At 39.3% G+C, this 17,418-nt stretch overlaps 1 protein-coding gene across 1 annotated transcript; it reads right to left on the bottom strand.

Moving 5' to 3' along the window:
- Positions 1–394: 394 nt before the first annotated feature.
- On the bottom strand, positions 395–9,436 carry LOC135607354 (protein S-acyltransferase 24-like). Its single transcript, XM_065099116.1, has 13 exons — positions 9,046–9,436; positions 8,790–8,930; positions 7,564–7,676; positions 7,291–7,370; positions 7,044–7,207; positions 5,256–5,394; positions 5,060–5,159; positions 3,165–3,222; positions 2,308–2,385; positions 2,123–2,221; positions 1,899–1,977; positions 1,654–1,799; positions 395–1,078 (listed from the first exon to the last, which is right to left on the bottom strand). The coding sequence occupies exons 1-13, from the start codon at positions 9,310–9,312 to the stop codon at positions 659–661; spliced, it is 1,884 nt and encodes a 627-aa protein (XP_064955188.1). The 5' UTR covers positions 9,313–9,436; the 3' UTR covers positions 395–658.
- Between the last annotated feature and the right edge of the window lie 7,982 nt (positions 9,437–17,418).

Below are 17,418 nucleotides of genomic sequence, written 5' to 3'. Positions count from 1 at the left end.
GAAGGAATAGGCTCAGCCCATTTGTAGTCCGCTCTATTAAGGCCCATCAGCTCAACAGGTCCCACAACTCGTAATGGTGTGGGCCACGTATGGGCCCCACAAGCCAACTCCCGGAAGAGGGCCGAATCATGCCACAGAGACTTCTTTTTTTTATAGAACATTTTCGAGATTTTTTTGTCTTTTTTTTTTTTTAAAGTTTGCCCTTTTTTCAATTTTTCCTGCAAATTTTAAATAAGCTATTTTTGGTTCTTCTGAAATCGGTTATTTTGTTGTTTTCCTTTTTCTACAAACCATCAAAAACAAGAAAAAATTTATGGAATAATACATCTCTCAAGAATGGAGAATATTTGTCACACGAACAAGAAGTTTTGAATTATCTTACTTGACAGGAGTCTGACCAACAATAATAAAGCCACAAAATCATAATTATTTGAGATTGGCTATATATATCTTTTGCCAATCATGTAAAATCATATCTGAAATCGTCTGATACTAAAAATCTAACGTTCGGGGTTACAACATCCATGAGAACAAAACTGATCCAAGATGATACAATATCTAAGAGGGAACATCTAGATTCGAACAAGAAAGACTGCAAAATATTTCAATGGTTATGATACAAGAGGCACAATCTCATGCTATCCTGGTATGTAGAAGATCATAATGGCAGAATCCGAGAGTTGTGCCGATTGTTGCGACCAAGTCCCAAGCCCAATCCTAGAGGGGCACCATCGATTTTATTGTTGTTGTGGCAGCACTTCAACGAATTAGCATGGCCGTGGGGTCTTGAATTTTTGGTTTGAACATCGACACAGATGTGACCGTTGCCACTCTGATGCAAATGGTTCTCCCCATTCTGTAAATCTGTGCTTCTTGTCATCTGAATCATCCCTGTTCCTTCCGAGGGCTGTGTCTGGTCTGGGAGCTCCACATCTTCATTGTATCCTTTTATAAAGAAATCCAAGCAGTTCTTGCGGATGCCATGATCATAGGGGTTTCTAAACCTTCCACCTGGACCTCTGAGGTAGCTATATCTCATAGCATTTGCCATTTCATTTGTTGTAATGTTCCGTGAGATCTGTGCCCCAAAAAAATAAAGAAAACTATGTAACCAATAATAGTACTTAAGCAACAGTTGGAGAAATGGCATAAACTTCTACTCCATGAAGCCAGCATGTTGGGTTAGCATAACAAGAGGGTCAGGACAGTACAGAAAGCCTTCCCTGGAATAAAAGCATTATAACATTTCTTTGTCCACCCACATTTAGAAAATGAAAGAGAAAGGTGCATGTGATGAAAATTAAAGCATTTATTGGTAAGTTGTTATATTCTACCAAAGTGCTTAAAGCATAATTCAGTAAGTTGTTTGCTTGATTAGCCACACCAGCATATTGTTTATTTCTGGATTCTTCGATGAGATTCAAAATCTTTATATTTCTGTAAAAAAACCAGTAGAAAGAGTGTTTTAACTCAATTAAAATATAAATATTATGTTCTCCGCCATTATGTATAGGGACAAAGAAAAGAAATACAAATAGAACTGAAATGTAAAAGCTATCGTCACATTAAGATTTGAATACTGATATTTTCGCACGGATTCTCATTTGTCATCCAAATAATGCAATGGAGTAGCAGAAAACCCCAAGTGAGTACCTGTGATGCTTGGACAGCAGTTAAGACAGCAACTCCAAAGAACAGAAAAAAATCCATTATCAGAAATGATATTGCCCCAGGATGCTCACTAGCATTATGACTCAACCATCCACCAAAAGATGGTGGAGAGGGATCTTTCACGATTCCTGCAGGAAGTATTTGCTTTTCTTAGCAGTGAGTCAAATAACAGCAAAAGACTAATTCAAAGAGGAAAGTTAAAGTAGACAACTTTAAAAGATACGTACTTGTAATGGTCACCAGACCAGTAATAATCATTGCTGAAACTTCTAGAATAAGAAACATGAAAAAGTCCCACTTATTCCTCTGCAGATCAATGGTTAACAAATTAGAATATCAAGAAACTAACATAGTCGGGAATCGATCATATTGCACAACGAACATCACAATGCTTTCAGAAGAACAAAGAATAACAAACAACTGAGAAGCAAGTCATGAGTGTCACGAGAACCTTGCCAATACAATTTGATACCCAAGGACAGTGATGATCAAACTGCTCGACACAACGGTCACAAGTGGAACAATGTTTTGCACGTACTGGCCTGACAATCTAAACATTATTTCAATCAAATTTAGATCAGAAATTCCAAGAATAAGATAAGAAAAAAAAGTTTCCTCATATGGATATAAGAGTACCTTGCATGTTGCACACAACTGGGACCAATTCCCAGCCAAAAGGGCAGGATGGTTTAAATCTGTCTTTAATAAGGGTTCCTATAAGCACAAATATAAAAGTAGTGAATCATAAGCAATTCTGAAGGAAATATAAAAATTTTAGTCATTTGCATTTGTGAATCAAAAGTCTTTGTCGCTGATTAGCATCTGCCATAATCTCCTTTTCAAATCATATTCTATTTTTCACAATACCTAATAAAAAAGGTTATCAGGAGTACTCGTCGTGTCGAAAGTGGTGACATCTGTGCATTATGCATACACTAATAGAATCATTGATTACAGTTAGTGTAAGACAAAAAAGTATTTATGGAAATACAGAGCTAAAATCTTAAAAAGAAAAAAAGTTGAAGCATATTTCATTCTTGCAGTATGCTTCCCTGTTAAAATACTTGTCAGCATCACAGCATAATCAGTATGAAATGAGAGGCATGGAGTGCCTATGCAGTTCATGACATATAAAGTCACCACATGAATATAAATGAAATGAGTGGCATGGCGTGCCCTGCAATACAGTGTATATGGTACTAATGGGTATAAAAGAAATCCCTACTTTGTTGGGAGGAGACATATATGCTCATGACATATAAAGTCACTACTCATGATTCAATATGCACCTTCCTCATTTGTACAAGGGCAATGTAGCATGTATTTATAGCTAACAATCTAGTTAAAATGCGTCTAGGGGATTTTGTTGAGCAACTGATGTATACTTGTTAAGATTCAAAAATACAGACACATAAGGTTGTGGCATTGTTATAAAGAGAAAAAATATATATCTACAGTAGCTAGTAACAGAGCAAGCCAAGTTTGCAGCTCACGTCATCTCTGAGGCTTTGTGCATCCCGTACATTCCTGTTGATGAAACCAGGATCTTTCCTGTGGCAAATCAAAATATTGCAGTGAGATGAGCTTCACACATCTAAATTGACATAATCATTGAATATATATGTATTTTCCTAGTACCTGTGTGCAAAAAATGGATCAGAAAACTGCAATAAAATTCAGTTGTGTATATAAACACAAAGCAACATACCTGGTCTACAATGTTCATTCACATAAAGCAAAAGAGAAGTATGGATTATTTATTTTTAAAAGAAGACCTGTATAAAACACATACCGACCAAGCACCACCCCACCCCACTGCATCCACCTAATGCTTGATGCCCTCAGAATCATTTTTCAACAGGCCAATCCTCCATATCCCCCTCCATCACCTCTTCCTGCATCCCTGCAAGTGATCCTCATTTTCTTCGTTTTATCGATTGTCTTAAACAAACCAAATGAGTGACATATATATTAATATAATAAAGCGCCACGCCACCGTACTCCATCCACCTAATGCTTGCCTGCTGCCTGCCCTGGGCATCCCCTTCAAGTATCAACAGGCCAATCCTCCATATACCCTTCCATCACCTCTTCTTACATCCCTACACATGATCATCATTTTCTTCTTTTCACCTATTTTCTTAAGCGATCCAAATGAATAACATATATAAGTGTATTGATATAATAGATTGTGATAACATGGGACCTTCAGTCCTAAACTAGAATACACAACTTTGTAATTCTAGAGGACTACCTTCGTTACTAGCATCCATCACAACTTTTTGAGTGCTTTAAGCACTATGGACCTGAATTCCCGATGATGCACTCCTTTTTCTTTATTAACTTTATGCTAACCCACAGGCTTTAGGCTATAAAAGGGAGAGAAGCCCTCTCCACAACAGAGTACAAACATCTGGGCCAAAACCATTTACCATAACCATACAAATTTGGTTCAACTGCTAAAATCCAGCAAGGACTACAAATACCTGCAAGAATGAAAATTTTGGAATGCATTTGACATGAATACAACTGTCAACTGCCTTGTTTTCTGCCAAATGGATGCTAAAGGGCTTGTATCCTAAATTTGACGGACCCATCAGCAATTTTGATTGATAGGATTAAAATGAATAACTAATCATTATAACAAAATGAGTCAAAAAAACCAATCCTTGTTTAATGAATAAAAAAAAGGTACATGGTTTTACTTCAAGTGATGATTAAATAGGATCGTATGAATAAAATAGTAATGACCTGAGCCATCTGCTTTGATACCCTTTCAACTATTAGGATACCTATATCATGTGAAATAACTAATATGTTAAAAAATTAGGTAATAACACATTTGAACATCATTGAATTTATTCTAGCAACTTACAGATACGGACCAAAATACAAGCTGCTTGGAGAAATTGGAACTAAGTGAACGTAAAAACATGCACAAACTGTCTCACCATAATGTAAGGTAACTTAGCTTCAGCTACATTTCCAGTCTAATGATCCACTTACACCATTATAATCAAAATTGGCAGTAAGACTAATGTGAACCAATAAAATTTTTACAATATAATAAAAGCTAGCAGAAGCTTTGAATCTTGCATATAATTTTTCCACGTAACATATAATTTGTGTATAACAATGTGCAAGTTCAAAAAGAATTGTCCAACAGCTCAACATATATATAGAAGAGCAAAGATCATGTATTTCTCACATCAACTGTCTTTGGTACTCATAACATGAACTATGCAATAGCTAGGATAAGTACCACTTCCAGGAAACACTGATTTACAGAAACAAACCATCACACATCATAAATCATTGAGTTCCACATTACAATCTATTTAAATATTTAGTTATGCAAGAAAACAAACTGTGGATAAGCTGAGAGTACCTGCTACATCTATAAAACATGACTAATCCTGCAGTTGCCAGGAAAAATCCTGACCAGGCAAAAAGCCCAAATACAAATGTTAATTTCAGGATGTAAGAACCTACATCCACAAAACAAAAGAAAATAGAAGAGTAAGTCTACATGTTCAATTTATTTGACAGGATGGGCATGTTATGAATCACATAACAAAATATACCTGCAATAACTGAATGTACATATGTAAGCAGCATGGCTACTATGACGCACCAAAGAGCAGGTGCAAGTCCCAATTTTGATAGCTTTCCCAGGTGACTATTCCCATTGCAGCGCCTATCGAGTACACGTCTAGCATTGCCCTGCATAACTCAAGTAATATTAGGTACAATACAGAGACAAGTTTAAGGTACGCAAGACAAACTATAACAGGAAAAAATGCATAATAGTCTACAGAAGCTTAAACAGTAGCTTATTTTACCAACTCTAAAGTTCAGATGGAATGTGCTAAACTGGAGTAGATGAAAACCATACTCATTTAGTAAATCGTCTAGATACAGCTTCTAGAATTGAACATTCAGGCACCATTTAGAGAAACCTCAACAGTTCTATGCAAGCCCAAGAAAGATCCAAATCGCAATTGGTGAACTAACCAATCTGACTACTCAGCTAGCAAGTCAGCTTCAGATAATTCCAATTAGAAGAGTTTATAGATTAGAAAATGAAACTAGAATTTAGAACATTACACTACATTTCAAGAGGGAATAATGCCAGCAGATAAAAGAGTTATAACCACATAAAATTGCAGAGCGTTTATTCTTGGAGCTTGCACAATAGGGAGGCAACAAATTACCTCAGCTAATTATTTAGTCAAAGCGAGGACATTGCTAGCTGCAATGCAGTATTTTTCTAGGGTCCTAATAGACAGTCTCACAAACACAAGACACCTGTATGTGTACTATTTACGTACACATGCATGTGGTATCCTAACAGTCAGGCTCACAAACACGGACACATAATGTATATGCATGCATGACTGTATGTATACATGCACAGGTCAAGTAAACTAGCGAAGAACCAATCCTTTGAAAGAGAATTGATTAAGGAAACCGACAAATAGCTGCCCACTGGTGCACAGAATTAGGAGTCTACTACTGACAAATAGCTGCCCACTGGGTTCCAACTGGCAAACCTCTAAGATAAAGGTAAGGCTTTCTTATTTTGACCCAAATAAGCTTTCAATCAAAAATAATACAAAAAACCAAATCACAGAGGAAGGGAGACGAAGAATACTCTTCAAAGTCTCTATTTGTAAGGTAGTAGGATAAAGTCCATGCAGGCTTCTAGAAGAGTTCAAAACATGGGCAGCTTTTTCTGGTTAAATTCAACTTGTTATTGCTTAGAATTGCACATAATCAAAAGCTTTTTTCCTTCCAAGAATCTACCTTAATTATGCATTCATGTGTGTAAGAACCATGTCAATTATTACTCCCATTTGATGTTCATCATCCTGCAGTGCATTAAACACTTTCATATATGTTGCTGCATGTGTCTCATCACAATCTAATGTGCTCAATATAAAAGCACAACCAAACATCTTTTAGAGCAGAAAACATCTTGACCACAACAAATAAAGCCATAGATCACAAGCATTTGTGATCAGCTATATGGGAACCAACCAAAGAGCATGATGCCTTTTCAATACTTGTCTTTTAGTTTATACATGCAACGTAAGCAATTTCCGCTACATTGCATGCTTCTGTCCTGATGTATGGTATAAACAAGTTGTTTGATAATGATCCTGAAAAACCAAACATCAAGAGCAAAACAAATTACAGGAAATATTTATTGACACCTTAAGGCAAAATGAAAGAAAGCAAAAGCACTTAAGAGCAAACGAAAAATTCCCCAGCTGATGGGATTCCCTTATGTCTAACAACAATAAATGCAAAGCAAACAATTGACATGCTTTTAATTAAGAAGTAATCTATTAGAGACACAGAATACCTACAAGGAAAAAAGCAACTTGCCGATGACCCCTATCTGATGCAAGCTGAGCAGGAGTTAACCCGGTATTATCTGTGATCATCAGGTCCTCTTTCTTCCCTGCTTGAACAAGAACTGTACATGCCTCTAGATTTCCTCTAATAGCAGACCAGTGAAGAGGAGTACAACCTATCGAGCGCAAAGAAATTAAAAGGAGCCAAAATGATCAAATTACAGAATGTATAAATGAAATAAAACAAAATAGAATTTACCCTCTTTATCCTGTCGCCCCCTATAGGCATCCAGAAACAGAAGAAGACGTATGCAGTCAGCAAATCCCTTGTAAGCAGCCCTAAAAAATATATTAAACTAAAATGAAAAATATAAACAATATTTGCTAGTAAATAAGTATAATTCCCATAATTGTAAAAGGTAGAAGATGCTGAGACCAACTTGTGAAATTAAAAGGTAGCAAGTCTCCCAGAGGAAAAAAGAATTAGGATATTGCTCCATGGTTTTACTGCAGATAGGAGAATATTATATACCAGTGTAAGGGGCTTCTTCCATCATTATCAGGGACATCTGGATCAGCATTCCATTTTGTGACAATATGATAGAGAAATGCTGTCTGGCCATATTGTGCTGCAACATGAGTGGTCTGCAATCAAGTGGAACTTGTTAAGGGGACCAGAAAACAGGTGCAAACTTGAAGGAAATTACAAAAGACAGAATCATACAGATATGAGCATGTTTATATGTTGATCAAGCATCAGGCTAACACAGCTAAAAGCATAGACATTTTTGTTCCAAAGACACTGAATTCCTCATCTATGATAAGATATCTGTCATTAACTAATAGTAGAACTGCAACAGTCCAGACCGATCCTGTCTATGAGTAATTACAAGTCAAATGAGTAAGCTATGTTAAAAAAAAAATTCAAGCCAGACTATACCACACTAACCATAAAAGCCAAACCAAAGCAAGTAAAATATATTTTTCTGGTCCTAGACTTCTAGTACCTCATATTCTCAATTCATATAACTCAATTTCCATAAGATATTGCTCAATCACAGTCCTTATTCATATGAAATTCCTAATTCATCATTGTGGAGTCATGAATACATAGGAAAAGTGCAAAAGACAAAAAAGAAAATCAAATTATAATGTAATTAAGTTTCAGGTAAAAAATACAAATATATAGTATAATAAACTATAAGTAACAATGATTTATAGCTTGGTTTCTAAATAGAAAGCTGCCCAGATGTGTTTTATTTTCCAGCATGACAACAATGATTTGTCACCCCACAGGTATTTCTCATCCTGGGAGTTTCTCTCTATCACAATTGTGCCGGATCATTTATGCCACTGACTAAAGAAAGGAAAGGAAGTAACTAACTCATGGTCATCTACAGTAAGAGTGATCAAGCATGTGGTATGTTCAATCAACCAGCAGGTCTGCATTCTAGTAAAACTTTACGTAAATGTAACACAAAGGTATGAATTCGTGACCAATCAGCATATTAAGAGGGGAAGTTCCCAAATTTCTTAGCTGGTCTTTTACCTATTTCTCTAGCCATAAAATCTAAATCAATTCGTAGATCAGCATGCCGAAGTCAAGTTGTCGGCCACAGAGCAAAGACAATTGTTCATCGCTGAGGCGATAGATACTAAAGTGTACATGATGACTAAACTTCTTCCTATGAAGAACACAAGCAGAGAAACATGAAGAAAGACAAAATTGTTCCGACAATAATTATAGGGAAACCATACCTGATACCCGTACAAGTCTGACGCATCAACACGAGCACCTTCCTTCAGCAGTAGCTCAGCGACCTGGATGTGCCCCCGCACTGCACTCCAATGGAGCGCCGTCTGCCCCGTGTTGTCGGTGGCATTGACATCCCCTCCGTGCTGATACAAACAACAGGAATCAACGGATGGAACAGATCAATAGCCACTACAGAGAACAACGGACCCAAAAGAAAAACCCCTAATTTTACACCATCGGGGGCGGGGGAGAAGATACCTCGATGATGTACAGGGCAGCGGCGGTGCGGTTATTGAGGGCGGCCCATTGGAGGGCGTAATACCCGGCCCCATCCGGCTCCGAGACGGAGCACCCCTCCGCCTCCACCAGCCGCTGGAGCTTCTCCAGATCCCCGTACGCAGCCGCCGTGTACACATCGTTCTTCAAGGCCTCATCCCCCTCCGCCCCTCCTCCATCTCCCGCCGACACCGGCGCTCCTCCCCCGACGCCGGTCCCCTCGTCCAGCACCTCGATCTCCGACGCCATCGATTTCGCCGCCGCCGCCGCCGCCCCCAAGAATCACCCCGATCCGGAGACTCGAAGGAGGAAAGGCCTCTTTCTTAGATTTGGGTTCTCGGGCGAGGAGAGAGAGAGAGAGAGAGAGGGGAGAGCCCGAGACTTTTTGGTAGAGCGTCATTTATTTTACTCGTTTGAAATCAAATATTCTCCTGTACACTTTTACATTTGCCCCCCTCCCAATTAAACTTTTCAAGTTTCCCCCTCAGGAAAGCGAGAAATTAGTGAATCGGGCTCTGCAGGCCGCGGCTGCGCGTCGGGGCCCGCCACAAAATCATGGATAGCCCACCTTACCTCTGGTTCGAGTGCCTCGTCACATGATGGGGCCCACCGACTTACTAATGCGAATCCAGGTTGCCTGACTAGGCTCGAACAGGAGATCCTCTCGAGCTGGTGGTTCTCTGTTGTGCTCTTCGTAAGCGTCTCAAGATGGTTAAACGCATTATATTCCATAATGCGAGGGAGCTACGTGAAAGTTTCCAACTGTTACAGTGACCCGAGACACTTTTGTTCGGGCGTAATGGATTGAGTAGCTAATTTCGGAAGGACGGCGGTGATCGCACATTGAGACGGTGTGGTTACCGCATGACGCGTGAGAAGCTGCGTTGACCATCGAATTGGCTTTTGATTTAAGGGGGAATGATGGTGAGTTCGTGTGGTTAGACTCGTCGATGAAGAGATCTCTACATCGAATTAGCATGTGATTTGAGATGTGAAAACAATATCTGTTTTCTGCAGAGGTAAAATTATTTGTGATTGTTTTTATTACACGTCGTGTTGATTTCTAAGGTGTGAGTTTGGGGGTGCGCGTCACCTTCTACCTTGGATCATGATGATTCCAAGGAAGAAAAGTCTCCGTGGTGCCAAAAGAACGTGGGGAAGACGGTCCCATATCCTCCCCATCTGAAGTGCAAGTGACGTGTTAAGCGAGACCCGTGGCTGTCTGGGTTGACCCTTCAAGAAGGTTGTGCCGGTTTCGTCCGTTGGCATTTTCTGGGCTACTAGTATTGGATGAGCCAACTAGTGATGTCGGAAACATTAAATCAAGATAATACTGATATATTTTTTATTGAGAATCATGGTGGTTGATAGATGTGATCTTCGAATTTGAGCGTCTAACACATTGAATCTCATATCAAAAGTTGACGAGAACTTGTGTTAACATGTATAAGCTAAATAAATTTATTACTATTTATTAAGAAAAAAATATCATTATCATCATCAGTCCAATATCTCGTGCTTCCAAAATAAAAATGTTACTAAGTGTCATCTATATAAAAATTAAGATTAGAAGGGATTTCTTAATCTACCATATTAATAATCTAATATTCTGTGGATTTGAATAGTTCATTGCATTACATTTAAAATATAATTTCATGCTTAGAGGATGAGAAGGGAGTTTGTTTTTATCTTCCTCGTTATAATGAATGAAAAGGAAGTTTGTGATTATCTTCAAAAAGATGAAAAAAAAGCTTGTGATTGTCTTCTTTATTCTAATAGATGAGTAGGAAGTTTATGTTTCCTTGCTTTAAATCTTCATCCACGTAGGTATATGAGTGGATGGTGACTTGAATCTCACATGGCAACCACGTGTCAGCTGATAATAAATTCTCTATTATTTGTCCACTTCCGAAGGTATGCTTCAGGACTCTTGCAAAAGAGGTTCGAAGTGCATCGTTTAATTTGTCCAGTATGGGAGTGTTTGAGATCTCATATTGCGGGTCAGGTTATCCTAATTCAGATGTTTCAAGCATATTGGGCTTATGTTTCTAGCATAGCAGATTTCTCTTAGTGCAAATTAGGTTTTCCCGACTCAAACATCTCGAATGCATTTGGCCTTACGTCTCTCCCATAACGGATTTATCTAAGCACAAGTTGGGTTTTCTCAACTTGTGTCTCGGGCGCATTTGGCCTTCTGCCTTCGTTGTAGTGAATTTATCTTAGCGCAGGTTTAGTTTTCCTGACTCACATATCTCGAGCACATTTGACTTTACACTTCCACCATAGCTAATTTATCTTAGCATGAATCGAGTTTTCCCGACTCACATGTCTTAAGCATATTTGGCTTTGTGCCTCTATCGTAGTGGATTTATCTTAGCACGGGTTGGGTTTTCCCGACTCATGCATCTCGGGCGCATTTGACCTTGCGCCTCTATCATAGTGAATTTATCTCGGCGCGAGTCAGGTTTTCCCAACTCACATATCTTGAGCGCATATGGTCTTGCGCCTGCGTCGTAACAAATTACTCTTCATGTAAGTTGGGTTATTCTAACTCATACATCTCATGCACATTTGGCCTTGTGCCTCTACCGTCACAAATTTATCTTAGCATAAGTCAGGTTTTGCCGATTCACATGTCTTAGGTGCATTTGGTCTAGCACGTCCACCATAGTAGGTTTCTCTTCATATGGGTTGGGTTTTCCCAACTCACGCATCCCGAACGCATTAGGCCTTACGCCTCCACTGTAGTAGATTTTTCTTCATGCGGATTAGGTTTTCTCGACTCATGTGTCTTGGGTGCATTTGTCCTTATGCCTCCACTATAACAAATTTATCTTGGTACGAGTCAAGTTTTCTTGACTTATGCATCTTGGGTGCGTTTGGTCTTGTGCCTTTATCGTAGCATATTTATCTTGGTGCAAGTCGAGTTTTTCCAACTCATGCATCTCGAGCGCATTTGGCCTTATACCTCCACCGTAGAGGATTTCTCTTCAAGTGGGTTAGGTTTTTCTAACTCACATGTCTCGAGCACATTTGGCCTTGCACCTATACCATAGTAGATTTATCTTAGTACCGGTTGGATTTTTTTACCCACACATCTCGAGCACATCTGGCCTTGCGCCTTCATCGCAATGGATTTATCTTAGCACGTGTTAGGTTTTCCCAACTCATGTGTCTAAAGCGCATTTAGCCTTATGTCTCCATTATAATGGATTTATCTTTATATGGGTCAGGGTTTTCTAACTCATGTGTCTTGGGTGCATTTGGCCTTAGACTTTCATCGTAGCAAATTTATCTTGACGCAAATCAAGTTTTCTTGACTCGCACGTCTTAGGTGCATTTGGCTTTGCACCTCCATCGTAGCGGATTTATTTTGACATCTATCAGGTTTTCCCGACTTAAGCGTCTTAGGCATATTTGGTCTTGTGCTTATGTCATAGAAAATTTCTCTCCATGCGAGTCGTGTTTTCTCAACTCACGCACCTCGAGCGCATTTGACATTATACCCTCCACTATAGCGAATTTATCTTAGTGTGGGTTGGGTTTTTTCGACTCACGCATCTTGGGTGCATTTGGCCTTGTGCCTTCACCATAGCGAATTTATCTTGATGCACATTAATTTTCTCCATCACGTGTCTCGATTGTATTTGGCCTTGTACCTTCATCATAGTGGATTTTTAAGTCTCTTCTCTACCATAGTAGATCTTGGGTCTTCACACCGTGATAAGCTTCAAATCTTCTTTCCATCATAGTGGATTTCATATTCCCTTCTCCACTATAGTGGATCTCGGTTCTTTACATTATGGCAAGTTTCAAATCTTATCTCCATCATAGCATATTTCAAGTCTCTTCATTGCCCTAGCGGATCTCGAGTCTTCCCATTGTGGCAGGCTTCAAATCTTATTTTTGTCATAGCGAGTTTTATGTCCCTTCTCCATCATAGTGGATCTTGGGTCTTCCCGTCGGAGCGAACTTCAAATCTTCTTTACACCATGGCAGATTTCATGTTTGTTCTCTATTATAGCGGATCTTGGGTCTTCTTGCCATGGCAAGCTTCAAGTCCTCCCTCTACCATGGATGATGTCGATTTTGATCGACACATGATGATGCTCTTCGCTGGAGATGTCACGATAGATCCTAACGCTGATGATGGTCTTGGTGACAAACTAAAAGTCAAGTTGGTGAGTGCTTGTACCTGACTCTTCTTCTTTGAGGTAGATAATGATAGTGGTAGCCAAAACTTCCCGAAAAACATCAAGGTCTCTTCCACGATTAGCATGGGATATATGAGGTTGTCTTGCATAATGTAAGCAGAGATCACCTTGAGGAGCTACCCTTCGAGCTTCTCACTATTGAGGGTGATGGAATCTCGCAGGCTCTCCTGCATGATGCGATTCACAAGGGCATCGATTAGGGTGGACTTGTTGGAGCCACTCGCCCCCAGCATCGCGAATATCTCCCCGTCTCTCACCTCGCCAAAGATAGAATTCAATGGTGTCTTGGTCTTAGAGATTGCCTTTGACAGTGGAGTCGATGTCAAGGATGAAAGGGATAGGGTGAGAGGCCAAGTGGTCACTGGTGCCACCTTTAGGAGTGAAGTCATTGATCTTGAGGACGTGGCACTCTGGGGAGGTGCAGCCATCGTAGTTGGTGATGTCATTAATGTGTGCATCGCCAACACACTTGAAGAGCTAGCCAAGAGTGATAGACTTGTCATTGTCATCACCTCCAAAGTCCCGATTGGTGTTAGCTTAGGGTCTATGGGATGAAGAGCTGGTCGAGGGTGATAAATTTGCTACTACCACCACCTCCATAGTGACATTAGCTTGAGGGCTATGGTGGTCGAGTAGGCCATCACAGTCAATGTCCTTAGCCTCTGCCATCGAGAAGGATCATTGATCGAATAAGGATATCTTATCCATGAATCGAGGCATGGTGTCACTTCGCTATCCCCTTTTGACTTATTGGCGTCTCTTATTAGATGTTGGTGCCAATGGGCGCTAATGTCAATGGCGATTGAGCTACCAACTACGGTTGAGATGGTGGTGTTACCTATTAGGCTAGTTGGGGTAAGAGTGGAATAACAGCTTGCATCATACCCATTAGCGTCAACACCTATTAGGTGAGATTCTGGAATACATCGGCGGGGATGAGCAGGTGGCTCAAGGTCATTGAATAGATGCATGTATCACATCAGCATTTATGTCGACATGGATAGATCGATATACGAAAAGGGTGACTTTTGCCCCTTAAGTGAAAGTACTGTAGGTTGGGGGCATGGCCTCTTCGCTCGAGCGTTTATTGAGAGGGTTGGTAGATGAACGTTCCAGCAACATCGAGCCCTTTGTGTAGCCCCAAAATATTATGGAAAAATATCGTTGACATCTTGTTTAGCCTGACATGGTCCAGAACTATGTACATAGGAATGTTTAAGATGTCTCTAAGGTGGAAATACCATGGTCCCGAGGTAGAAATGTTATGCTCCTAATGTGCCACCTACCCAAAGACCAAGGTCAGGAGGGGTTTCCCGACCCAGTCCCTCCGATGCTCAAGTTAGTAACCTGAGGTTTCCAAATGTGAGTTTGAATAGTTTAAAAGAAGTCCCTTGCATTGAGTTTAAGATGTTTTTTTGTCTTAGAGGATGAGAAAGGAGTTTGTGATTATCTTCTTCGTTGAAAATGAAGTTTGTGATTGTCTTTCTTATCATAAAGTATGAGAAGAATGTTTATGATTATTTCCTTATCATAATGGACGAGAAGAGACTTGTGTTTCTTAAATCTTCATGCACATAAGCAAATTGATGGAGAGTGACTTGGATCTTACAAGACAATCATATCTATATCATCACATGATATCACTGGACTACATCTTGCGTGTTGCTATAAGAGTTTAATGGCCAATATTAAATATGATTTAAATTTAATAAATTAATGATTCAATTATCCTATTGACTTTTTTTCTAGAAAAATATTCCCTTTTTCATTTTATTCCATAAGGTGTCTCATTTTTTTAAAATAGTATCTCATATTTTATATAATTTCATAAATGCCCTTATCCTCCCGCGCTAATCACCTTTATTGCCTTCACTTATCGTCCCCATCCCACCACTTCTCTGCAATGCCACTTATCCTTCCTAAATCCTCACCTTAGCCCACTGATCCCACCATAAGGCCCCTCTACCTTTTGTGTGGCATAACTTGTCCTTCTTTTGTCACCTTTATCGTTTCTACTACTATTCCGACCATAATGTTCTACTGTCTTTACCCCCTGCTCCAACAGGATGGGCGAGGGCAAAACCCGAGGCTCATGCTATCAACACTACTAGAGAATCTGAGGGGACCTTGACATTAATAACAATGTGGAGTTGTTTAACAGAGGTTGACATAAGGGCTGGCAAGACTTTAAACTTACTTGTAACAAGGTCTTGAGTGTGTTAACAAGGAACATGACAGTGTACTCGACAAGGTTAATGATGGATTTAATGCTCATGAAATATCAGGAGTGGAGGTTGTGATGCAACACGATGCTGAGATCACCAATAGTAAAGGAGGAGGGCAACATTCGAAGTAAGAGGCCGAATGCGACAAAGTAAGAAAGGGCGAGTAATGTTGCACATACGCGATGGAGAGGAGGTGATAGGGCGAAGGTAAGGGCGGAGAAGGATAAGGGAATTTACATGATTATAAAACAATAAAGGATGATACTTTTTATATATTTTAATGATAAAAGATACATGCAGTCAATCTTAAATACTTGAGACTTATGATTTTATTATTATTGATGTATAAAAAAAAGGACACTATATGAAAAAATAAAAACAATGGTGACTTATAAAAAAAAATGAATAAATTTTTTTTGAGAAAATTCATCAAATTAAATAATAATAATAATAATAATAATAATAACTGTATAGGTTTAAATGGGTTGTCAAACCGAACAAATTCTGTGGTGGTCATGATAAATAAAAAATATAAATTTTTTCTTCTACATATGATATAAATAAAATTTGAAATATATATTTATAACATAATAGAGATATTTATTCATACAAAATTTTATATGGTTTTTCCGTAATATAATTTTGCTGGTATATGATTTTGTGGAATTATATCCAATTCATTTATTTTTCTGGTCAAAGGTAGTCAAACTCGATCGGATAGGATCGGATGGGTGCTGGATCCACTTTGAAAATGCCCATATCGCAACCTTCAACATGTCTTGTCACATTCAATGATTTATTATACGCACAATGTGTGCCCACTCGAGAATAGATAAATTTTCAGAAATTAAAAAAATAAAAAAATGACATGGCAAAACGTAAACAAAGGCAGTGGGCCCAATTACATCAACAAAAGTCGGTAAAGGTCGTTAATTATCCAAGTAAAAGGGAGCACAAAAAAGAAAACTCTTTGCTGGTATCGCACTACGCTCTTTTGACGAATTAAAGACATATCGATTAAATTTTATTTTTGTATATAATTATTTTCAATTAATCAATTATAGTTTTTATTGCCGCAATGTTGTCTAATTCTTGATATGATTCTTTTTTTAATTACAAAAAAACCACCGGGGTTGAGTCCCCAAATCGGACGCGCTTTGGATTCGAATCGGGTCGAACCCTAGTCATAAGCTCGCCTTATTGTTATTCTTATTTCTCTCGGAGGAAACCCTAACGGCTTCGACACCAGCACGACGATGGATTGCGTCAAAGCGTTTTCCACTCTCTCTCTCTCTCCCCTCCAGTACCTGGCACGGTTCTTGTGGTCCTTCGGATTTCGCCTTGGACCACCCGTTCTCCGCTTTATCTTCGTGGTTGAGGCCTTTTTTGCAAGCTCATTTCCACTCGTTTTCGAGTTCTCAGCGTTTTGAATGAGTTTGTTGCAGAGATGGAGGCGTTGCGCAGAAGCGAGAGGAATGGAGTTGCTCCCATATGCTCCATGGTAAAAGTACTTGCCACGGAGACGGTTTTGGTAGCCGAAAGGTCTCTCTTTGCTGCGAGGACGCTTCTTCCGTTTCAATGTCTCGTTTTGTCCCTGTTGATTTCTGACTTGGTGTCACGAACGGTCGCGAATCAATAACAATTCCGTTCAACGAACTGTTCGTCGCTCTCGTTTACATGTATAACTACTTTATAGCATGTTTTGGCTTGATTTTAAGTTCTTTTGCTTGTAAAAATGTAAGTTCGAACAAGTTGCAGTGCTACAGTGTGATCACTCACCGAACCGAGCAAAATAGCTCCAAAACAGTTTCGTTTTCTTGTGCCACGGGCTGATTTCTATAGCCCATTGCTGCACGTAAAACATCAACCATCTCAGCACCCTAGAACTCCCCGGGTTGACACGGACTTAGCTGGTT

This window comes from Musa acuminata, chromosome BXJ2-3, assembly GCF_036884655.1.
Source record: "Musa acuminata AAA Group cultivar baxijiao chromosome BXJ2-3, Cavendish_Baxijiao_AAA, whole genome shotgun sequence".
NCBI lineage: Eukaryota > Viridiplantae > Streptophyta > Magnoliopsida > Zingiberales > Musaceae > Musa > Musa acuminata.
This window is presented reverse-complemented; position numbering and strand designations above follow the sequence as displayed.

What these genes read in the sequence shown, in the direction of transcription:
- LOC135607354 (XM_065099116.1), bottom strand. Translation starts at nt 9,312, where the DNA reads ATGGCGTCGGAGATCGAGGTGCTGGACGAGGGGACCGGCGTCGGGGGA. An exon ending in GGGGCGACAGGATAAAGAGG is followed by an intron (nt 7,208 to 7,290) that starts GTAAATTCTATT and finishes TGCGCTCGATAG; the next exon opens with GTTGTACTCCTCTTCACTGG. An exon ending in TGGTCTGGTGACCATTACAA is followed by an intron (nt 1,800 to 1,898) that starts GTACGTATCTTT and finishes TACTTCCTGCAG; the next exon opens with GAATCGTGAAAGATCCCTCT.